This window comes from Gordionus sp. m RMFG-2023, chromosome 3 (assembly GCF_954871325.1).
Source record: "Gordionus sp. m RMFG-2023 chromosome 3, tfGorSpeb1-WG-v2, whole genome shotgun sequence".
Taxonomy (NCBI): domain Eukaryota; kingdom Metazoa; phylum Nematomorpha; class Gordioida; order Chordodea; family Parachordodidae; genus Gordionus; species Gordionus sp. m RMFG-2023.
This window is the reverse complement of record NC_088777.1, coordinates 38,915,802-38,942,508: the sequence shown is the minus strand read 5'-3', so window position 1 is coordinate 38,942,508 and position 26,707 is coordinate 38,915,802. Positions and strand designations below refer to the sequence as shown.

General features: G+C 25.7%; 1 protein-coding gene across 3 annotated transcripts; it reads left to right on the top strand.

The window, feature by feature from the left end:
• LOC135926555 (neuropeptide Y receptor type 2-like) lies at positions 1-26,528 on the top strand. 3 transcript variants are annotated; one of them, XM_065462473.1, is made up of 3 exons: positions 1-91; positions 8,787-10,751; positions 26,156-26,528. In XM_065462473.1, exons 2-3 carry the CDS (start codon positions 9,035-9,037, stop codon positions 26,326-26,328), a joined length of 1,890 nt encoding a protein of 629 aa, XP_065318545.1. In that variant the 5' UTR covers positions 1-91; positions 8,787-9,034; the 3' UTR covers positions 26,329-26,528. The 3 variants fall into 3 exon arrangements, with proteins under 3 accessions (XP_065318545.1, XP_065318547.1, XP_065318546.1); XM_065462475.1 differs by lacking the exon at positions 26,156-26,528 and adding an exon at positions 11,124-11,403; XM_065462474.1 differs by having other exon boundaries at positions 9-91; positions 8,849-10,751.
• The last annotated feature ends 179 nt before the right edge of the window (positions 26,529-26,707 follow it).

Sequence of the window (26,707 nt, the reverse complement as noted above, 5' to 3'; positions counted from 1 at the left end):
GTTTATTATAAATTTCTTAAAAAAAAGATATCTTTCCATATTTTTCTTAAAATTTATAAATTTTATAAAGACCTAATTCTGCATGTTTAAGGTAAAAAAAAATATTATATACAGTTCTTTTATTTTATTTTATGAGATATTATGCTTTTAACCAATACTTTAATGAAGAAATTGCTTATCCATTGAGAAGTAATTTATTGGTATAGTTTTAACATTTTTTATTTAGAAGCCTAAAATTTTGTGGAAATAGGCAGCTTTGCACTATTGAATAATCATATTAATAATGGAAAAATGACTTATTCCATAATGTCTAGCTACTCGTAAACAATTTTGCTAAGGCACATGCATGATTTATTTGACAAAAAAAGAGTATTTTCTCTGTTTGGTTTTCAGAGGTATAGCATTTCTTTACCATTTTTATGGGCTCTAGTTTTACACTGATTTAGATATCTTTAAATTATAAATTCCTGCTTGACACGCGCAATGTAGACTTTCACTTATTTTATCATCGTGTACATTGATTAGATACTGATTACTGTAAACTTAAAATATTTATAATGTCAAAAACAATTTCAAAAGAAGTAAAACAGAACATTAACTATGGATGAGAATTTGATGGCATTGTGCTTTCTAATACCCCCCCCCCCCCTCTATCCCAATGGAATGTGTAATAACTTTATAAATTTACCTTTTTAAAATTTTATAGTATTAGAAGTACAATTCTAATTGAAAAATAAGCAATTATGGCATAAGTTGGTTCCTTTTTATTTTTTTATGACAATTCATATATATAAATTTCTATTATGTTTATTTTATATTTATAATATTATTTGCTGAATATTATTGATATGATTTTTATGGGCTTGTCTAAAACATCGACTTACCAATAACTTAAGTTAAAATAATAATATTCGTTTTTTAAAATTAATTTTATTACATTTTTATTCAATTAAATATTTAATAAGTAAATTGGCAAAATATATCTTATATAATTTTAATATTAATACATTTAACATTACTTAGTATTCCAATTTTTTAGATTTTATTGATTCTCAAATATGCCGCATAGCATAGTAGCAAACATAAAATATAAACTCGAAAATAAAATTAGATTTATTATATGACTCATTCTCAAAAATAGCTTGGTTGGTTGTATAAATTTTGCCATATGGGAAAACAATTGCCATTTATATTACAAAAAAGTATTAAATTTATTTCCTTATCTTTTATAAAAAGAATGACAAAAAAAGAATAAATTACTATTGTTTTATTTTACTTAACACGGCGAATTACAGACATCTACTCCCTCTTGCCAAACAGAAAAAGTAGAATAATTTATTTGTGTCAAAACATTTAATAAGGTTAAGTAGGAACATAACATACAATTATAAGATATATAAAGAGATTAGTTATATAGTGTTCAGGATATCGAACAGATAAGCATAATAATTCAGCCCCATTCCGGTTTTCAGTTTAAAAATTTTAAACAGTTTAGTTCTATTCTCGTTATTTTTAAACAAATCATATAGGTTCATTTCGGTTTATAAATCCATCTGTTCTTTCGATTCCTATAAGTTTTTGACTTTTAAAATTAGTTATCATATCATAGGTCAGGATTTTGCTAGGCTTTTGCTATGTTAGATTTTTATTAATATAATTTAGGTTTTTTACTTTTTTTATAAAAAAAAATTTTCCTAAAAATTGAAAGTCGTTATTTTCATTAACTTATACTAATTTTTATTTCAAATTTTTGTTTATATCTAATGATATATTGTATAAATTTTTGTAGGAGAGGGAATGGGGTGGTAAGGAGGGGGGGTTATTAGCCTAAAACGATATTTGCGAGAACAGGCAAATTTTAGAAAGGAATTTCACTTTGCCCTTCCTCTGCTATGTATCATATTATTTATTCGCTTTTAGTAATCTAATAAAAAAATCTTAAAACTGCAACAAACAAAAGTTAAAGAAAATAAATTGAATTTCTTTAGTTTATTATGAAACATCCATAAGTAATAACAAATGTAAAATAACCATATATAAATTTGTCAGGCGCGTAGCCAGCGGGGGATATTATGATTGCTGAGTTCAAAATATAAGAAATTCCTATTAATTTTATATTTGCATACCTTGACTTGCAACCATCTCATCGTTCAGGTATTATAGGAGCAGTAGAAGAATATTATAAAATAATTCTCTTTATCCTATCTCTATTTTTTAGTGTTACTAAAAACTTCTATTTAGCCGATATTAAAAAGCACCTAGATTTAGTCAAAAATATTACTATTCCACGTTTCTAAGGAGAGTCAAAACCTTAGGCTAACTTTTACCGAAACTTTGAGGCTTATAGGTAATATTTTTGACTAAATTATTAAGTTATCAGTTTTTTAAAATCCGCGAAATTAAGATTTTTAACAATAATACCCTTTGGGGTAATTCTTAAAGTAAAATAAATGAAAAGATGTTGGTTCAATCAAAATTATCATATATCTTGACCACTATATGCAATAGCATATGCACAAGTGAAAGAACATTTTTTTCTTTAAGAAGAATCAAAAACTGACATTAAATATTGGTGTTGTTCTAGATTTCATCCAATTTACCTAATTTTCGAGATTCGGCAAAAAGAGGGCCAACTCTTTCTGCCATGATTTGGTGCGATCTTATAAATTTGTAAACATTTTAAATGCTCAAAAAATTTTCATTTTTGTTCAAAATATTTTCAGCAAATATTTATATTCAAGTGATTCATAGTATTATTCTCACTATTTTTAGCCCTTTCAGCAGATTCCAAAAATGGTGGAACCAAATTTTTAGAAAAAATTTCTCAGCGTCTGTGCATAAAATTGAATTTCGAATTAATTTACAGGATATTTAGGTATTAGTAATTGGAAATTATTTAGCCCCTAGCCCTTCATTTGCAAAATTTAAGATGCTCTAAAAATTTTTAAAAAATTTTTAAAAATTACACCCCCCCCCCCTCCTCTTCCCCATCCTACTCCCGATATTAAAAAAATTCCTGGCGATGCCCTTGATTTGTAAAAGAAAATTAATTTTAAAATACGAATCATTTAAAATAAATTTATAAATTTCAAAAATCATTATGAACTGGAACATGTACGAACATAATTGTTCTCTCTTTAAAAAATTTTCTATAATGGCCCATTTACGGGTATAGTTCAAAAAATTATAACGTTATACTTCGGTTTCGCGATTCGGTTCAAAATTCTGATTTATTTCGAATTAAGCCATATGTTCTTAATTTTATAAGCAAAAATCTTATATTTTAAATATAGTAAATATAATGATAAGCCTTATATTTAATTGGTTAATTTTTATTTATAATTTTAAATAATCTATATATTTCCTCCCATTAGCGCGAAGACTGAAGTAACATTTATCCTTCCTCCTCTTCTAATGGGAACATTTTTTTTATTAAAAAAAGGAAGATTATTAACATATAAGAGGCTTAAAAATAAATCGTATCCGCTATTCATTTATGAAATTTAAACGAGGTATGTTCTTTTTATATTAAAAAAATGAAGGTAACACTGGGGTGTCATTTTTTATTTTGTTATAAATTATCACTATAATTATGGATTTTTCTTTTCACAAAATTATTATACCATCATTTTTACAATTTTATATGGGCAGATAATTAATAAGAAGATATAGAAATATGTTACACAAAAATATTTGTTATATTTTATAATATACTCTTATATACAAAATTGTTAAAGCATCGCGATACTATATCTGATATGTGTTTTTTTGCATTCATCAAAGGAATATCGGCAATGTTTTAGAATGTATCGTAGTTTTATCACCATTTTTATATATCGATATTAAAACCAATACATTCCCAATACTTTTTTTTTATCTTGAATTAAACTCTATTCTTTTTTTATACAAATTTAGATATAAAAAATAATGGTTAATTTTGAGTAAATTAAAATTATCAAGATAGTATAAATCACATATATCAATATATAATATTTAGATTAAGTTATACAATAAAAAATATGATATTAAAGCTTTGTACTTATCAGTGTGTCAACCTGGTCTAAACATAAACTTATTTGTCATATTTTCAATGAATGGATATTTAAAATCTTAATTATATAAAAATAAATAAATCTCTTACATTATTAATAAAATTTAATCAATGCGTGGAAGTAAAATATTTTAGCGATTTATATAGTAAACTTTATTTAGCCATGGAATTTTGACATTAATGTTTTATAATCTTTCAATTTGAATCAGTTGAATCAAAGAGAAAAATCTCACAAATATGAAAATATATAGATCTACTAAAAGAAATTTAATGATAAGATATCAAATCAAACAAGTGACCCAAAGAAAAATAAATAAAATATTACAACTGGGTAATAAATCATAGACCTTAATATTTTACAAAATGCCATTTGGAGCGATAATTTAGGATTCGAATTATCTATCAGAAATCTCTCAAGTCTTTTGACTTTAAATAAAAAAGACATGCTTCAGTTAAAAAAAACCTTACTAATCAAGCTTTTAAAATTCACATAAGATTTTAATGCTATCATATTAAATTTTTATTGGCGTAAAATAACGAATCTGATTTAAAACCCAGATTGTATTTTTTATTTGAGTCTTCACTATGTAGATGACCCTCAAAAAGGTTGATTAATAATCTTAAAAAAGCCTCTGATAATTTTATCGATGATCCTGTGTTAACCCCCCCCCCCCCAACCTACTAATGATGGAAGCCTTTGAGAAAGGGTTCACAATGTGATTTTTTGATTTAATAATAATTTTCAGAATAAAAAATTTTTAAATCGAGTATTAAATTATTAATAAGAATTGATTTATGGTTCAAAATAAAAAACATTATAAGCTTGATTACAATCGCAATTAATTTTTTCTGATAAATTGTTATATATTAAATTTTTTCTGAATTGCATACTAACTAAGTAACTATTTTAACATTTTCAAAACATTGCTTAAATATTTAAAATTTAAAAAAAGGATAATTAATATTGTATAAATACAATAAGCGATAGTTTTGTGCACATAATGCTTATTTGAATTTTTCTTCAAAAATAAAATATCCTGATATTTTTTCTCAATTGTATTGATTTTATTCCTGACGTGCAATGAAAATATAAACCCCCTGGATTAAAAAAAGTAGCAGATACTCTCAATGCCATCAATTTTTAATAAAATAGATAATCCTTTTCTTGGTTTGAAGAAAATATGAAGGAATAAGATATATGTGTACTATTAATAAAATTTAATCATAATATTGAAATTAAAATATTTTCCCTAGAATCTTACAGAGTCCGGGACGGGCCGTAATATCATAAATTGAATATTAGCTCTTTGGACTGCCCGAAATTTTTTTTCATATCTATTCTTTCTTTCACCTTAATTGAATATCACAATTAAAAAATGAATTTTAAAAAAAAGCAAGAAAAGATTTTAAAAAGTGATCTGAATGGCAAGGAGTTGTCAAAAAATTAAATGCTATGCAGTGAAGTCTCGCTATAGAGAACTCTATCTAACTTTCGTTATTGTAAACCAAATCTCAAATAATATTCATCTTTCTATTTCATGATGTTTTGTTATAGGAAGCTTCAATTTTTCAAAAAAATACAATATATATAAAGAAAGTATCTTGATATTGCTTACAAATTGGGCAGAAACGTTTAGGCCGTGTCCCTGACTCATCTTATTTCTAAACAAAAATCTATGTAACCGTCTTTATAGATTCTTCTAACCAGAATAAAAAGGAAGAGGCTATTTAGATTCAGTACAGACTTAAAACAAAATAAGAATAGTATGTCCTTGTTCAAAATCTGAATAGGTTAATCTAAACAGAAATAAGTTTCAAAAATAAGAAAACCAGAACACGGCCTGCATTGTGTTAGAAAAAACGCTTGAAGTAATATATTATTTTAAATGTGAATGAAAAGTAATCAATTTTGTAATTTTTATATAAAAATAATAATATGAGTTTGATTATATTTGAATGAATTGAGAATAAAATGTTCATAGAAAATGGAAGTTTAAATATTGGCAATGGTTCAACCTTGGGAAAAGTGGAAAGTTTTGTTGTTAGGGTGACATGCTAAATGAGATGTAGATTTTTTACGTTTTTTATAAATTATGTTAAATATTTATATTTAGTATATATCTTTCAGTAAATATATTTAAATATAACTGCTTTTTAAATAAATATTGTTAATGAAATGTAACTAGAAATTAGTGTTGTTAAACTGCTCAATTTTAATCAATTATTAAAAATGGCTAATTCGATATTTCCCTTAGAAAGATATTAAGCAAGCCTGAAAATTTTGCTCATCGATAGTAGAAAAATTTGGACATTTAATCTCGAGGATTAGCAATATTTTTCGGGCTAAAGTATTGAATTAGACGTATGTTTTTAAAAATTGGCTCAAATCGAGCCGTTATACCAGAAATTGTAATTGTTTATATTTTTTGAAATGTATAATGACAAAAATAAATAGTTATATTTTAAAATTAAATATTTACATACTATTTCTCAATAGATCAGAATTGAATAACCGAAGCTCATTATTATCTTTTCTATATATAAAATTGAGTTTAACTTATCTAAAGCGTTTGTTGAATATCTGCTAGGGGAGCTTATTATAAAGGAATATTCATACTCCTTTTAGTCATAAATTTTGGAAATAGAATATTGTTAGGCTCTAACAAAAATGCAATATAAACAAATTTTTATGAAAAATAATTACGTTATACATTTTTTTCAGTCAAATTATTTCTTTATTTAAATTGTTTTTCATTAAAATTCTTTTGATTAAAATGTATAAATCTTTAAATTATTTTGTATACTAAATATAGTGAAAATGGTAAGTTATAATTCATTTATAAAATAATCTGTAATAAAAAATTTTGGGAAAATGTAACTATTAATTAACTATAATACATTCAAAAATAACAAAAAGTAACTTTTAGCAAATCTAAAATATACAAAATACTAATATTTTTTCAGATAGAATTAAATAATTTATCATTTAATTGGTTTTTTTTACTAACCTCAACCAACAAATACACACAATTAGTTAAAATTAAATTTGAAAAAACAAGAAAAAAATATTTTGTCATACCAAATATAGTTAATAAAACTATATTGGGAATAGTATAAAGTTAAATATATCGGTTATAATTAATTAAATTTACCTCATCGGTTCGGGAATAGTTAACGTTCGCTCATGTTAACTAAAATTTTCTGTTATCTTAAAGATCAACTTTACTCTACCGGCTTATTTAGCAAGCATTTAGCAAAACTGGCAGCCACATTTTTAGATAACGAAGAACGCGACTAAATCCTGATATAAATGGTTTGTTACTCTTTCTTAATTATAACTGGAAATTGGTTTAAATCAATTTAATTTATTAAATGTTTCGTAATTTTTTTCATATGATATTAAATAGAAAAAAATATATCATTAAATAATCAGAATTATTTCACAATATTTAAATTTATTTTAGTTTGAAATATATTTCTTTCCATTGATAAAATCAGGCCACGCCCCGACATGAGGAGAAATATTTTCGCAGGTAAAAAAAATAGTTATTTTCAGTATAAGTTGTTACTGAACTTATAATCCCCCTTCTTCCAACTTCTTGTCATATTTTGAGCTCTCAATAATTTGAGCGCTTTTCTGATTATGAGCATATTTTTGATCATTTTCTCAATAAAGATTATTTTTTTAAAATTAAATTTAAGCTCAGGGGATTACGATAATGCCTCAATTAGATAGAAAATTGATTGCCATGCATCATGTCCTGATTGGTATATTTTTTATTTAAGTCCCTATCTAGGTTGTTTCAAGTATTTATTGATTAGCAAAGTATATATAAAACAATATGTGCTAAAGTCGATAGACATGTTAATGGAGTATTATACTCATATTTAGATATTATAATATATTATAGATCTTATTAACCTATTACAAAGAATAAACAAAAAATTATAGATCTCTCTATTAATATTTCCTTTTTATGTAAAATTGACGTATACCCTACTGTTCCTACCTGCCAATGTTAAAGAGGGGTAAAGTTTAAACAAATATAGGAATCAGTTTTTATAAAAATCATCTAATTATTATTTTAATATTTCCTTTGATGCAAAATTGGCTTAATCGTTTGTTCAAATCATAGGCAACGATTGGGAAGAGGGGGGGGGGCGGTTCAATATGAAAGGATAATGAATCCCCTACCATTTCCAAAAAAAGACAAACAAGCAAAATAAGAAAATGTTTTAGTAATGATAGCAAATTAATGCATTCAGCATATTATGTACAAATGCATAAAATAGTTAAGAATGATAAAAACGAAAACCTTCGCTCCTAATAAATTTCTCTTATCATTATATTATGGATAATAACAACGCTTAGATAAAATATAAAACACTATAATTAATACTCTAATTATGAGCTTAAAAATATTATCCATTTTTTTAAAAAAAAATTGAAGTTTTAATAAAATCAATAATTTCAAAATTTTAATGATTGAATAATATTAGGCATAATTGTAAAGTTTAAAAATTTTTTTTTATAAATACTTGTATATATTTAATATTCAAATAATTTTTTTTAAGAATGAATGAGTTAGTCGATGTATATGCAAGACCTATTATAATAAAGATAATAATTATTTTTTTAAATGGAATGGTTTAAAAGTTATACCGAAATATTCGACTAAAACAAATTTGTATTATTATATAATATTAACAATTCATTTAAAATTAAACAATTTAGAATCAAGAATCTTAATGGAGATATGAAGCTTTATTTCAATTTACTTTTTTTATTGATTATAGAATAAGCGGATGTTGGTTCTGTCGCTCAAAAATTTGGATTTGATATTAAAAAAAATTCCATAATTACATGGAATAGAAAACTATTCGTTTTATCAGCCCACATATTATTCCTTGAACATAATTTCCCACATTCTTGAGAACACATTATATATAATCATTCCATTATCACCAAAGCGGTTCTAATCTATGTTACCTTCGAGTTTTAATTATTCCAGTGTATCAAAAAATATTCATTTTATTAATAAACTAGCATCGATATATTCGAAGAATTTACAAAAATATAACTTTAATGACTCTTATAGAGGATTACAAATATTGAACAATAATTTTACCCGAAATTCGGTAAATTTTGACCCATATTTATCAAATAGTGATAAAGCTATAGATTACCCGTATGCTCTCTCACAGAATCCCTTGATTCAAATTGCATTTTATTTCATATATTTCGCTATATTTATAGTAGCAGTCTCGGGAAACTCTTTGGTATTATATGTTGTTTCTCGGAACACTTTTATGCAAACGCCGACCAACATATTTATAACAAATTTAGCTGCGTCCGATTTAATCATGAATTTTATAGCGGTGCCATTTACACCGTTGTCGGCATTTTTGGATTCATGGATTTTTGGTAAGGCATTATGTCATCTTGTACCTATGGTTCAAGGCTGCGCGGTTTACATATCAACACTAACTTTAACAGCCATAGCTTTAGATAGATATCAAGTCATGTTTCACCCCTTTGCAACACGCAAAAGTAAGACTTTATGTTTTATCATAATTCTTGGTATATGGTGCTTATCTATAACGTTAGTTGCTCCTCTCGCTATATTTATGAAACTCAAACCCAGTGATAATGGCATATATTTACATTGCGAAGAAAATTGGCCATTTGATGGACTGGAAAGAATATACTCTTTTACCACATTGATGTTCCAATACTTTGTGCCATTGTGTGTTATAGCGTATTGTTATATCAAGGTATCGGCAAAAATTGGGGAAAGGGTTGAAACAAAATCGAGAGCACTTACAAGGAATCGAAAACGTGAAAAAGAAGAATTGAAAAGGAAAGATAGAACGAACCGAATGTTGATAGCTATGGTGGCCATATTCGCATTTTGTTGGCTTCCAATTAATTTAATTCACGTGGTCAGTGGATTACGGCTAAAAATAATTGAGTGGAAATATTTTGTGCTAATATTTTTTGTGTGCCATGTAATTGCGATGAGTTCTACCTGTTACAATCCCATGATATACGCATGGATGAATGAGAACTTTAGAAAAGAGTTTAAAGCAGTTTTACCTTGTTTTAACAGAGAAAACGTATTGTCTAAATCGGTTTCATTTTTTAAATCCAATCATGGGCATTCAAAGGTTTCGGGAAATAGAATACCTAAAAGTAAAGATAACCATGAAATAAGACCCTTTATCCATTCGTCTTCTCAAAACTCGGCAGGTATGATTAGTTTCGCTGGATTTCCCATCAAAAATAGATCTAAGCATAAAACTTTTAACAGTAATAGTAGATCTTCTTTCTTTCTAAAATCCTGGAAAAAATGGAAATTAAAACCAACTAAACAAATTTTAAGTAAAAATCTATCAACTCTATCAGCTGAGTCACCTAAAAGTAGGGAAACTAATCAATCCTTAAAATTTAATCCCGTTAAAATGCATGGTTCTAATAAATATCAACACAAGAAGGTGACTCTAAGACTTCTTAATGACCACTCGCAATGTTCCGAAAATTCTAAGATCAACTTCATTTACGATAGTTTGAATTCCAAGAAAAATTCCATTAATATTGTTGACACTAAAAAAAAGAATTGTTTTGAAAATGGCCAAGATACAAAGCAATTATATTTCTCAGATCAATTATATTACATCCAAACCAGCTCAGAATTGTCAAGTAAATGCTTATAAATAATATATAATTACACCTATTAATATAATATTTATGGTATATATTATTAATTTTTTAAAAATGTTTTAAGCAGGCCATCTTATATAAGAAAATCTTTTTTAAAATATTGAGTTGATTCGTTATAGACGTCAATAAAGGGATCATAGTAAAATATATAATATAAAATTTATAATTTAAATTTATGAATGGTTTGGATTGAGTGGTGGAGATTACAGAGGATCACGCGAACCCTAAGAGGCAAATTTCAATTAAATCTAAACTACTTGATAATCCTCATTTTGTTCCCCTTGTACTTGCATACTTTTACTTTGCATCATATAGTAAAGTTATAAAATATTTATTATAATTTTACCACAGAAAAATTTAGAGGAAGTATGAGCCATACCTAAGGAAGATTGTGTCACAATGCATGTGGTGAAGCCTATTATAATTTTTGCAAAGAAAAATTATTTATTAGTTATAAAATAGTTATTTATGTAAAAAAATATTATAAAAAAATTTAAAAATCAAAAATTTTGATCACATCTTAAATATTAAAATTGATTTTATATATTAGGAGGCGCGTACACAGGAATTTCATTGGGGAGATATTAATTCATAGATAAATTAGTTCAGTATTTATTTCTGCTGTTGAATGTGATAAATAAATGTAAATTAGATAAATAAAACTTCTATTATATATTTTTTGAAAAATTGCAGAATTTGGAATAGTTACTTTTAAGAGTTAAATTGTTATTATTATGACATTAAATCTTAATATGCAATGCAATATAAAAAATATTTATAGCCACATATACATATTATAGCTTTACATTTTTGACAAAAAAATTAACAATTAGAGTTTACTAATCTAGAAGATAATCTGAGTGTTTACATAACCCCTGCCCTGCTCATAATATTTTCTGGCTCTTCTATACATATTTATATAAATTTAATTATTTAGAGATGTGATTTTATCTAGATCAAAACCCTGATTGGTCTGAATATAGCCATAATTAAAGATAAAACTTAATAAACCACTAGCATAATATGATGGTCAATTTTATTTGAGTTATATGATATTAAGCCTAAATTTTACCTGTACGTGTGTCTCAGCATAGGTTATAAATTTTATTTCACCTAAGCAGAACTCCATATTTAATATCAACTTTATTTTATTAAAAATTTTTCGTGAATTAATAGCTGCCATCTTAGCCAATACCAATATGGCTTTATAAATATATTATCATAATAAAAAAATAGTAATTGTTTATCGAGTTTTACTTATCGTTATGGCGAAAGCGAATTTTAGACTAGTCAAGAATTGGTCAATTCGCTATAAATAATGCCAGAGAAATAATATAATAATAGAGAGATTTTTTTGCTATTTGCTTAATCTCAGGAAACTATAACGTTATATTTTTTTATAGATGTGATAAAGACCCTTTTGTTTCCAAAACGAAATTTTGTTGAATATTTTTTTTGATTTTTATGCCATATTATATAGTTAAAAGTGAATTGTAATTTAAAAAAGTGTTGTAGTTGTGAATTTAGAGAATACAAATAAATAGCATAAATAAATTAACAACTTATACTTTATTAATTAATATGAATTGTAATTAAATAAATCATAATAAAAAATAAAAAAATAAATTAATATAAGAAAAATTAAAAGATTAAAAATTATGTTCGCAAATTCATAACAAGTAAAATATCCTCGATTATATTTACTTTTCTACACTATTCATTTACATCGTCTGTACTCAAATAATATAATAATTCGTTTCGTTTCTCTGTTTAAAAGTCAATTTGAATATTACTTCCTTTTTCTCGATTTTATTTCAAAGTAAATTTACATATTGCAACAAAAAGTATTTATATAATATAAATTATGCTTAATTTGTGTTTATAACAAATTATTTATATTTCTGCAACCAGCCCTAATTTGCAAAAAAATTGATTTTCATGCCCGGCCCGAACTCCTTTTAGAAAACTGTTTTCCGATCCAGATTTCTTATTCTTGATTACTTATAGCCGTCTCGGAATTTCTGAAATTTGATTGATGTATTTTAAAAATAGTTTTATAGAAAATTAAAGAATTTTCTAAAAAATTTCTGGTCCTTAGGTCTCATATATTGCATAAATATCTGATTCATATTCTAAGCTGTTTATTCACAAATCCCTTAATAATGAAGAACCTAATATTAATATTATATGAGAAAAAGATTTCAGAATAAATAAGATCGAAGTAGGATATTTTAAAAAATGAGGTCCCATAGTGCCCCACCCTCCCTCCTAAATGGTTTAAACTCTCAATATTTATAAACTTTTTCAGGAATAAAAATTTCTTATTTTTACATGCAATCATTTATCTATTTTATAATACTAGTTGATAACTCGTCAAGAATGAAGGGAATAATAAAAATCTTTATGAAATTTTTTTTAAATACAATTTTTTATAAAAAAAAATGACAAGTGATTATTTATTCATTTTATTAAATTTAGCGTAAAATATATGAAATTATAATCAAAAATGTAGGGTAGATATTGATAAATTGGTATTGTATGTCATTTCCAGAGTTCAAATATTGTTGTTGAGATAAAATTTTTATACTGGCATATTTTGGGGTGGTAATATGAGATAAATGTTTATTTTTCAATTGGCTAAATATAATTTAAATTTATTTGTTAAATCTAAATTGTAATAAGTATTTAGGATTAGTGAGGGAGGTTCTGGCATGGGAAGATATTGATAAATAGGTATTTTATACTATTTGCAGAGATCCCATATTGTGGCTGAGATATTTTACTGCCATATGGGTGGTAAATAATTTAAATTTATTTGCTAAATCTAAATTGTAATATAAAAATAATTTTATAAAAATTAATAAATTTTACTTTGAATATAAACACTATAAGATCTAAATTATATAAATTAATTGAAAAAAATGTTAATAGCAAAATAATAACATATATAAGAAGATTATATTACAAAATTTAATATAAAAGGTGGTTGAGTGGAAGAACGTTTGCCGGTAAAACGTTAAGTCATAGGTTCGAATCCCGTGATGTACAAAAGAGATATATAGTCTCCATCGATTTATTTAACATTAAGAAGATAGGAAAGTTGATAGAAAAAATAAAAATTAACATTAAGATTATACGAAAACGTTCATTTCTTGATTACGGTGATTATATATATAGATAACAGAAAAACCCTGAAAATATAAAAGATATTTAAAAAAAACAAAAATATTAAATAAAAGGTTAGATTTCAAATGCAATTTTTACAAATAAAATTAAGGACTAAATTCACAGCAAAATAAATGAATGCTATTTCATCTATCTTGAATATAACTGTAATAATTATTCTCAAAGATAGTCCGACCATAAACCAGCGATTTTTACAATTGGGGGAAAAAAATCAAGACTTCTTATATTTAATCAATTTTTAACCCGTTAATTCAAAAGATATCTTAATCTAATTTAATTTGATTTACAGAATCAAAAAGAAACTTAAAAAATGGTATATTATAGATAAAACATTTTTATTATGAATTGTTTAAATGGGTAAATTAAAAACGAAGTTTTGAAAAAATTTATAGTATAACTGCTCCCCCCATTAAAGTTCTTGATCTATCCACAAAGTGAGCTATTCACTTTTGTATGGATCAAATACTTGTAGCAGGGGAGATTGAGGTTAGGTGATTGACTGGGCAACAATGTAAATGAGAATACCTTTTTAGCCTTCGAGCATAAAGACCTTAAATTTGGTGTAAAGGTGTATTTTTATAAATAATTTCTTTTCTATATTTATCTTTTAGAATCTCCCTGGTTTAATATATATAGTAAGAATATATCTTAATCTATAAATTATTAAATTACATTCTGGTATATTTTGCTTTTAGCAAAATCGATTTATTCGAATGATCTAAAATAATTTATTTTCTACAGATGTTCTATAAAGTCTTCGTTATAAAATAAAAATTATTGGACATTTATAGTTTAATAGATGTCAAGCAATAACTATATAATATATGATTAAAGATATTACATTGTTAATTGTTACAAGTAATTTAATTTTATACAATTAATTTGTCAATTATTGAATAACGATATTTTAATATAAATAATATGTTAGAGCAAAGCTGCAATGTGTAAAACGATTAAAATGTTTCGTCTGATTAAAGGTATTAAAAAAGAATTTTCAAATTAACCTATAATCTATATAAAAAATTCAAGCAAATGATCATTAATAAATAGTTTGTATTATATGTAATAAAAATTTTGGAAATAAAGATGAAGAAATGTGCTTAAAACCCTATCGGTGCTAATTTTAATTTCTTCATTGTATTAAGTTTTTTATAGTTAAAAGGAATAAATAAATACCAATTCTGTTTGATAAAACAATAAAGTTGTGTTCGATTTTATTTTAACCACTTTACTTAAGTACTTAGTCATCTTACCCTGGGTACTGGGTAAAATTGCAAAAATTTTACATTTCACAAAAATATTCATAGCTCCTAAAATATTGTAGGAGAGAGCCATTCTTTTTATTATTTTGTAGATGAGTGAACGAGCTGTGAATAAAGAATAATTTTACAATCAAAAGAAATTTTATATTAATATTCATATTCATATTCGATTTACATTTTTCAAAGCGAATATTTTGTTATTCTTATTCATTTATTTAGAATCAAATCAAATAACAAATCTAATCGAATAATAATTTAATCGAATAACAAATAACCGAATCGAATATTGAATAATTTTTGATTTCTTTCTCATTTAACCATTGTATCTATAAACCGAATAATTTGGTTTTAATTATAAAAAAAAAATTCCATTTGATTAACAAAAATTTGGCATATCAAAGTGGGGTTCACTCCAATAAATTAGCCTGTTTTCATAAATATCATATTAAGCCAACCTTTTTCCATTATAATCCTCCACCCCATGCGTTTCTTCCCAATAAGCCTAAGATTATCCAATAAATTTTATGGGATGAAATTTTTGATTTATGATTCTTAAATAAATTTAGGAGTTATTGATTGGGTTATGTGCGCAAAGATTTTTTTTAATCACAATGAATAGTATTACAACATTTAAAAAACTATTGATTATCGTTATATAGATCTCATAAAAAATGAAAACGTACAGTTAATTCACAACGCAATAGTATTAATTATTTAAAATATTTTAATGGAAGGTTGTATGAAAAATAATATAATATTTTTTTCGGAACTAACTCGTTACAGCTTACAAGGTAATAAAATGTTATTTGTTATCCTGTCTAATTCCTAAACATAAATTATTTAAATTATAGATCTTATGAATAATTTATAAAGTCGTTACTAGCAATTCGGAGTTAATTTATTATATTGATTTTGTCATTTATAGGATGAAAATTCCACACCATTTAGATTTTATTTGTATAATATAAATATTATACTCTAATAAAGTTGGAATTTATTTTGGGACATATTTAATTAATTTACAAACTACTACAAATAGGAAATTTTAGTGAACTCTAATTTCTTTTTAGGAATCGGATGATAAAAATATTTTAAGTATGTTTGTTCAATTGTTATAAATCTAATCATTGTAATTTTTTTTGTTAAATTAAACGTTTAAAAATATGTTCTCCTTTATTCCAATTAAATTTTGCAAATAACATTGGTTATTAGAGATGGGCGCTGGCCGTGAAACTACGCGTGACCCCGTGTCACGGCGTGAGTGTAAATAAATTTTAAATTATTAGGCGTGACTGGGCGTGTCGGGCCTTCCTAATTTTTTCCCGGGCGTTATCGGGCGTGAACATAAATTTTTGAATCACGAAAATTTTAATTTTTAAAATTGTTTTTTTATTTGCTATTTTATAATTATAATATATATTTTCTGATCTATTTGAGTTCTTTTTTAAAAAAGAATAATTTTTGAAAACAAAATATCTTCCGCATTTTATAAACAAATCCGGTATTATGCCTTAGTTCTATTTTTAGGTTTTTTATCGCTAGACTTTTTGCTAAATTTTCCTTAACCCTTTTACAGAAAAGTCAGTTATATTTTATTTTTAAAGATCGAAAGTGAAGGATTTTATAAGTTAGGTCAAGAGTTAATAAATGTTGGTGTTACATATGTACAAAAAAAAATAAAAGATATACTTGTGAGCCGGAAAACTCTCATAAATACTTAGCTCCAGAAATATACGATGAAATTAAAATTAAGATTAAAAGCATGATAAATAATAATTACTTGTCCATAACCACTAATTTTTGGACGGATGACTATAAAATTTTTAACCATTACATTACATATTATCATTAAGGATTTTGAATTAAAAATACTTATTTTGGCCACAAGGGAAATGAAAGCAGACGTCAATATTAAAAGTGTAGTCAATTCAATTTTAGAAGAATACACAGAAGTAGAAAATTATTTAAATAAATATATAGTTGTGTTACTGATAACGGAGCAAATCTTATAAGTGCATTCAAAGATGACGAAACTTAAGCATGTATATGCCATATGCTAAATAACATTATGCATATATTTTTGACAATTGTTTAATTGAAATAGCCTATAAATGGTGTAAAAAAAATAGTTCAATATTTCAAACAATCTACAGCTAATAACAAGCTAAGCCACACTCTTGAACAAGATGTAATAACGAGATTGTGATACATAATTTCTTAAAATTATATTCTAAAATACAGGGGCACATGTTTAGCAAGCAAGAATTTAATAGATTAGCCACAATTGATATTAACATCATAAACGAGTTAGATAAATTTTAATCAATATTTAAAGAATGCTGGGATAATCTGAGCGCAGATTCTCGTCCCACAATAAATGAAGCTTATTATGGAAACAAAAATTTGTAAAATTTTGTTAACCATCTGAACGTGATACAATAATAATCAAAACCTTAGAAAACAGAACTATGCAACCACTACATAAGGTAGGCTTAATTTTAGATCCGAATTTCAAAAGTCTAAAGTTTTTAATAGAAGAAGGATGATATATATAAAACAACCTTAAAAATACGAAATGATATAAAATTAGATGATATGTATAAGTCAATGCTAACTATCTTTAAAGCTTTTCTAATTTATCCTAAACTCATAAAAACCCTTAAATTCTAATTGGTCAATACCAACTATCATTTATAACTTTCCTAATTCATCCTACACTCATAAAAAATGGTATATTTTAAATAAAAAATTTAGAGAATTTTTAGATAATTCTGATGAAGCATCAATATCTACCGATGAAAGCGGTGAGGATAAACTTAAAAGATTCATCGCTCACAAGACAAATAACAAGACAATATTTTGAAGTTTTGGAAGCAGGAAAATTTATTTCCTTTTTGAGAAAATCAGCGAGCAATTTTTTGTTAGCCCCAGCAAGTTGGGCTTCTAGTGAAAAGTTATTTTCTATAGCCAATCGCTAATTAAAGGAAAGGCGTACACAATTGAAATAAAAAAGATGGGCATTCTTCTATAAAAATTTCGATTTCTAGATTGTATTTATTTTTTGTTATTAATATGGATTATGAAATTAGAGAAATAAATAGAATGAATTCAAAAAATTGTAAAATTATAGCAATAGTTTAAAAACGCCGTGAATTTTCGGGCGTGATGGGCGTAAATCAAAATAGCCTTTCGTGAGCGGGTGGGTCGGGTCGAAAATTTTTTAGTGGTAAGCGTGAATGGACGTGAATTTTTTTATTGCCACCGTGAGTGGGTGGGCCGTGAATAAAAATTAAGTCTGCGCCCACCTCTGTTATTATTCTTAATTTTTAAATTAGTGCAGCCAACATTTTTTTGAAAAAATTTCCAGGCCTGTCCGGTTTTTTTTAAGTTATATTATTTCTATTTTTAATTTTTATAGATAATAATGGCGATTTAAAATATTTGGTACTAAAATATTGGGTCCGACCAGGGTATGTTTTTAAAATTTTTTAGGGCCCAGCCCAAGAATATTTAAAATACCCGGGCTTAGGGCCGGGCCTGCATGATTTCAATAACTCATTTAAAAAATATCATACATTTATTATTATTTGAAAATATAATGAAAATAAAAAGCAAATTCTCCATTCGAATCTAATGTGTCATCTCAAATCGATATTAATATATTTTATCTACACCATTTATAGCATTATAAAACGAAACTAAGGTTTATTTTTAAAAGTTGGACATTTACAGTTTTTAGAATATAATAACTTTATTAAAGAAATCCTAAATTGTAAAATAATTTGAACATTGGTTTTTGGCATATAAATGAGAAATCGGTGTAGTATATTTCTAAAATTTTGAAATGAACTTTAAAAATTCATGGCATCTGAATACCCCCACCCTCCTCCATATCCTCTATTTTATATAGAAATTAATCAAAAGTATAAATCTTCATTATATATAATTAAAATAAACCTTTTGTTCTCTAAAATCATCTAATGTGTCAAAGAATATTTAGCAGGGTTGTAACTCAAATTCATATAATTAGATTAATTGCAAAAAAAGAACCATTTAATTAATCGTGGAAATAGTTTGTGTTTATATTTCACACTTCCTATGTATGGTTGATCATATTTTTTATAGTAACTCGATAATTTTCCCCAAATTTTGTAAAATGTTGAGATAATATGGACTATATATAATATGATATTTATCACAGTATTTTAGTATTCCCCTATATCTATCTTCTAGTGTAATATGTTTTGCCAATACCTTAGTGGAAAGCTTATTTCTTAATATTTGAAGGGGACTTATAATTTTATTTTATCTTATATCTATACACCATTCAAAGTTTAATGATGTTTTTAAGGGATGATGTAAGAATTGAGGTTGGCCCTCGTTTAGGATGATATATTATACGGATACATCACTGTGCTAGATGTTTCACACCAGTTGATTAAAGGTAGACATTGTTTATCTTGCTTGAATGCAGCTGATAGTATCCTGTGCCCTATAGCAAACAATCAAAACATTTATAGCTATAACACTGAATAACGCTAGCTTTCCAATTAATATCGAACACACAGGTCTTTCACTTCTTAAAAACTTACGTCCATATGGGACCACTATGACTTCTTGACATCGAAGAAGATTTTTCATGTGGGATTATTCATGCATTACCGAGTTTCTTTTCATATTAAATATAGATCTTGTTGAATTAACCAAGAACCTCAAGAGATATATAAATATTCAGACTTTTTATCAAGATTTATGTTCACACTGCTTATTTTTGATACATTAGGATATTTTTAACTTAAGATATTCCGAGTTAATTTCATATGTTTCGAATTTCTCTCCTTATTTAAAGACTTTTTATAAAAAAAAGATATTATCTTGTCATAAGAAATTATTTGGATAATTTTTGATGAATGATTTATTCTTAGAAATTGTAAAATATTTTATTATTTAAATAAATTGTAATTTAGTTACAATTATAAAATAAAAAAATATTTCATTTTATAAAAATTGAAAATCACATTTGAAACTTGGACTATAAAATTCCTGTTCTAAATATTTGAAATTTCAAATTATGTGTTTTGGTTCTCAAAATTTGACAATTATGTTAAATTTCAAAAAAAAATTAAACAATATGTAAACCCTACAAAATTAATAACACAACATCTATACATATATATTAATTATTTGCCATTTTGTTAGAACCGGTTTATGAAAATTTGAAAATTGGTTTATAAAAATTTTAAAAGTGGGTACTAGATTCTTATTTCGATTACTAAGTATGTCGCGTAGATTTTAACATATTTAATTATTTCCAATTATTAAATAATTATTTATAAAATATACACAAGCCTTTCCAGTTTTCGAACTATAGCCAAGTTCTAACTAATTTAAACTAGATATAGATAAGCCTCTAGTTAATTTTTTAATTAGATATAGATAAGCCTCTAGTTAATTTTTCAACTAGCTATATCCAAATATTTAGCTATTCTAGCTAGTTATTAACAATAAACAAGTCTCCAGATAGTTTTTAAACTAGTTATAACTAATCATTTAGTTAGTTTTAAGCCAGCTATATAACCAAGCTTCTAATAACTTTTAAACTAGTTGTTACAGTCAAGGTTTTTACAAATTTATAAAATAGCTGATTGAAAACAGGGGCGGACTGGCGACACTACGGCCTCGTGGGCATTTTTTATAGCGGCCTCATTTATATGGGGGCTTCGCCCATATGCCCCCTTTTTGCGGGCCTTCGGCCCGCTTTTGCCCAGTCTTCAACCTGGTTCCCTTAAATGGCTTCTTTGATTTACATGATTTTATAACTTCTTATTTTTTGAAAATAAGTTCAAACGTTTTACATTTTTAGTAAAAAAAAAAAAGAATAGTATTATACGATAATCATATATTTTATTTAAAAAAAAAGCATAAAAATCATATTCATTACCTATATAAAATAATATTCATCTAAAATATATATTTTATATTAGATTTACAACGATATTGCACTATAAAATCAAATCATCACATGTTAAATACAAAAAAAAATGCATACTCAATATATTAAATCAATTAATTATAAATATAAAATTATTGCAGTTATACAATATTACAGAGAATAAAATTGCTGCACTTTTATAAAATCAGGCACCGATCAATAATATTAATAAGATTTTAATAAAAGAATTAAGAAAATATATAATTTTACGTTAATAAATCTCTCATTAACTTTGAACCTTTGCGCAAATATACAGAAATATCTTCTAGTTCAATCTACGCTAATTAGTGTTGTTAAACGGCTCGTTTTGAGCCAATTTTTAAAAACGGCTAACTCAATACTTCATCCAGAAAAATATTACCCAAGCTGGAAGATTTTGCTCATAGAAGGAACAAGGGTCATACACATATATTATAGAAATCTTGAGGTTTAGGCAATATTTTTCTGGCTAAAATATTGAGTTAGCCGTTTTTAAAAATCGGCTCAAAACGAGCCGTTTAACAACACTAACGCTAATAGTTCTCGTTCAACTTTCATCATTAAAAACGCTTCTAATTTTTCTTGGTCAATATTAGCTCCCAGCTTATTTTTATAATTTTTAATTTACTAAATGCTTTCTCGCAATTATCCTGCGTAAATGATAAAGTTAAAATGTATTCATATGCCAAAAATAAATTAGTGTCACTTGTATGCATATTGTATATTTTAAGAATTATACACGCATATACATTTATTATTATACTCTGATTTATTTTCATATTGTAACATTCCATCTTCTTCATTTGACTCCTCACTTGTACATGTGATTACACTGGCAAATGAACATAATTAGTTATGAAATTCAACACTCAATATATATGCCAATTGTGCCAGTTTTTCCAAAGTCTTTTCAGAAATATCTTTACTATTGATTTCATCAAAATGTCTTGGACGCAAATATTGCACATTCAAGATAAGCTCTCAATTTGCAGAAAGTGGAATTTGATCAATTATAGGACGAAATAGTTCGAACCTATAAAGGTCAATCGATTCTTGAGGACGTTCATCTTGGCATTTCTCACTATATATTCTCTTCGCTCGTCCTATTTGATCTTTTTACAGAGCATTTTGTACTCAGATACTCTCCAGTAGCTAAAATATGAAAATGTTTCATTTAAATTAGCAGCCATTTTATTGCTTTATTTTGAATCGATGTAATAATCGATGATACAGAAGATTTAGCATCTTCTTTCATTTTCCATGCTGACAAAGTACCTAATTTTTTAGTTTGAAGATATGACAATGGCCTCATTATTTTAAAAATTTCGAAATATATTATAGCTGTACTTAGAGTCTTAAATTTACATACTCTCTATACCATATATCCAAGGACTTTTTCACGTGTCCACCACCTTAACTCACCTATTTTTTGCAGCCTTCTCAACTTATTTTGGCTAGATAAATTATTCTGTTTCATCCAAGCATCCATCCTTTTATCTGATTTATCGACCTGGATTTTATTTGATTTCAATGAATTAAGATCAAGAAATGTTTGCTATATTATTTCTACAATAAATGAATGTATAAGAATATAATATAATAAATTAATCAAAACTTAGCTTTCACTCTACTTAAACGAAAACGTTTACACTTCATTTAAAAAAAACAAAGAAAGAACGTGGTAATGAAGTGTAGTGTCAAGCGACGTTATTGATATATTAAGCATTAAAATATAGTAAACGACATGACAATTCTCAAGGAATGTGATATTCAAATCATAGAGATAATTAAAAATAAATAAATGATAAGAGAAAATAATGTGAACATAATAATAATTTTTTTCTAATCGCCTCTATTTTGATATTTTACTCTGATTGGCCTCAAAAATCGACATTTTCTTATGGCCTTGTGGGCAAAATGCCCACCGGGTCTTATGGCCAGTCCGCTCCTGTGTAAACTAACTTAAATATGCTTCAAACTAGTTTTTAACTTGCTTTAGCTACGCCTCTAGCTAGTTTGTAAACTAGTAGTTATACCTTTAGATAATTTAGCTATAAAGCATTTTCTATAAAACAAAATAAACTTTTATTGAGATGGTATTTTGTTTTTAATTTCAGAAACTTTTAGAATATAATGCATATACATTCATTTTAAAAAAAAAAATCAATAATTAAATTATCAAATGACGAATATGGATTGTACAGAATTTTTAGAAATCTTATGTTATAATTTTATTGCAAATTTATTAAGCTTTGTTACATTAAAAGAATATGTAATCATAATTATAAATCGCGGTTACAATATAAAATTGAGGTGTGAGTTTATGTCATTTATATTATATTCCACGTAAAAAATTAATTTATCAGGGAAAATAAATCAGATTTACGGATTTGTTACTAATAATTCAGCAACTTTGTTTTTAAGAATACACATGTGTAATGAAATATTCCCTATATTTCATACCCAATGTTTGAATAGATGCTTGAAAAAAAAACTATATACAATATATATTAGTAAATTAATATTCGGCAGTGGGTATTATAGTTCATAATAGGGAACAAATCTCAGCCTAGTTTCACAAGTTGCCCGACTCGTGAAAAATTTACCCATCCTGGCCTGTTAAAATTTTAGAAATACAGGACCTGCTCTTTAAAATTTTAGGAAAAATTCTCTCCGGTCTCTTAAATTTTTGTTCCTGCCATCACTATTTTAATATTCATATATATATTTAATTTTTTCGCAATGTCTATTACTTAGATCATATCTCAGAAATAATTTTTTTGATTTTTTGTGAATTTCCCATATTATTTATAGATTTAATATTTTAGTTGGACAGCTCTTAAAATATAAAGGATAAGCATTTTGTAATTTATTATCAAATATTAGTTTAAAATTCAATAAAATATAACAACATTTTAGTGCCCGGGCTGGCCTATTAAAATTTTGCTAAAAATCAGCGATTTGAGATGCCTTGCCTGATTTTTTTTGTACGGCCAGGCCCAAAAACATTTATAAACAAATTGTTTGGGCCGTTACACTTTTTCAAACATTTTCCCAGCCCTCGGGCCGTGCGTTACAGATCTCTAATACGTTACTAGCCTTTACAATCTCAGGGAGCTCAAAAAAAATTATTTAATTTATTTTCAAAATTACCTTTTTTTGCAAACATTATCAAAATTACATTTGGTATATAAAAAAAATCAAAATATTTCAGGGGGCTCGAGCCGCTATACCTCACCTCTAGTGACGCTATTGCTAATAAACACGTATTAAACATAAATGTGAATTAGATTGTGCTTGATTAATGTTAACAGATTTATGCACGTTTTCATTTTTTTGAAAATATTAAACACTACATTATTTCCCATTGATCAATTGATATATAGACCTTTTAGTTACTTAGTGTTTTTTTCAATATTAATTAGGTCCGGAGTAGTGCGATATTGCAAAAGGATATTATATAACAAAAAAATGCTATAATTTAATTTTTTTTAAATTAGCTTGGCCCGGATTTAAAAAAATTTTAAACCCATATATCTAATTATTAAGATCAGGCCATTTTTGGTCCATTTAGGGTCGGACTTGCAGGTCTTTGGGTTTTTTTAAATTTAATAATTTTACATTTAGGTTAAAATTTCGGAAGACCAATTTTATAATTCTCAGATAGGCATTTACCTTTTATATAAAATTACTCCTAGGGTCCCAAAATTATACAAACATATTGATTTAGAACTTTAAAACTTTACACCTTATCCAAATAAGATTCAAAAATTTATCTGAGGTTAAAGTTGTGTACACTTTTCTAATATAATAATCGTAAAATGACAATTATTTCTAATTTTACATTAAATAAATTACAAATTTTTGTTACCATTTATAAAAATATAAGGTAAATTTTTTTATAGAATTATAAAAGTATTAAAAATCGATAGTTCTAAGTTAATAAATTTAAAAAGCGGTTTTAATTTACTAATTATACCCTCATCTTCTAACTTCGTTTCTAACTATGATAAAATTCACCCTTACGCTTATATAGGAAAAACTTATCTCCACTCCCATTTGATTTTAGAAACTTTAATGAGTGGTCATTTTAATAAACTATTTATAAATTATTTTTAGGACTACAAATACGCGCGGTAAGGATTCTAAGTTTGAAAAAGCACCATTATGAGGTTTTTTGCCAATAAATTTTATTGGAGGACCTTAGGTCTATCCATTGCAGACCCTTGACCGAGTTACAAATTTTGAAAAAAATTGGGTTTACACTTTCATTTAATAAAATGTTTTTTTCTGAAAACGTTAAAAAAAACATTTTAAATAAACATCTATTAAATTATTCAAATATTTATTCGATTTAAAAAAATTATTTAGTCATTATTTAAAAGATTATTAACTTAATATATATATTTCATTTAATATTTTGTTTATCGTGAATATTGTATATGCTGTAGGTTTATGTGGAATAGGAACTAATCCTAAATTCATCCGTGGTGATAATTCGAAGTTTCTCAATTTTAAACCAATGGACGCCTTTTAAATTTAAAAATATGATTTTACCGGAATAGAATTCCCATAAAACTTTTGGAAAATTGTTATTTTTATGTTATTATTTTTTTTATAAAATAATAAATATATAGCGAAATCGCTTTAAATTAATAAGGTACATACTCTTTACATGCTGGAATTCAATTCCGATAAAATCACTATTTTCAATTTTAAAAATTGCACTCAGTGAATAGTATAAATCTGGGAGATTCATCTACACAGGATATTTACTTATTTTTCTTTATTCCAGATAAACTTACCCCATCTATTTTGGGAGAGGGGGCAGGGCGAGATTAGGGTGATATATCTTATTAGCATAAAATTCCTTGAAAATATAGATATATAAATACAATTAAACTTTTAGAGATATAGTATTTTAATAAAAAATTTATATTTATATATATTATATAATCATATAGATCCCATTACGCATGTTTCTTGTATAGATGAATCTAGAGACAATAATGATACTTTTAAGACTTCCAAATTATTTTCCTCGATCATCAAAAATATATCTCAACCAAAAAACCCAGAAGAGAATGTCGTTTGTATCCACAACCAAGTCAAATATAGCGACTTCGAAATCGTTTAAACGATATTTTTCAATATATATATTTTACCTTGTTTTTATACCCCTACATATATTTATCGCTATGATTATGATTAAAACAAATTCTTTTATTGTGTGACTATGAAATATATTATATCTATTTAATATCTTGAATATTATTAGACTGTGAAATAAAGCTTTGGATACCAAAATTTATAATAAAAAAAATATATCACATTTTATTAACATGTTCATTAAGGATTGTTAATAAGTGGCTTTCAGGTTGATTGTGATAATTATGAAAATCAAATCATTAAAAGTAGATATTTTGCATATAACATAGGGAAAGTTTAAAAATTTACTATTTTCTAAGGGAATTTGAAGTTATTCTATTTACAATATTTTTTTAGTGGGGTCCATT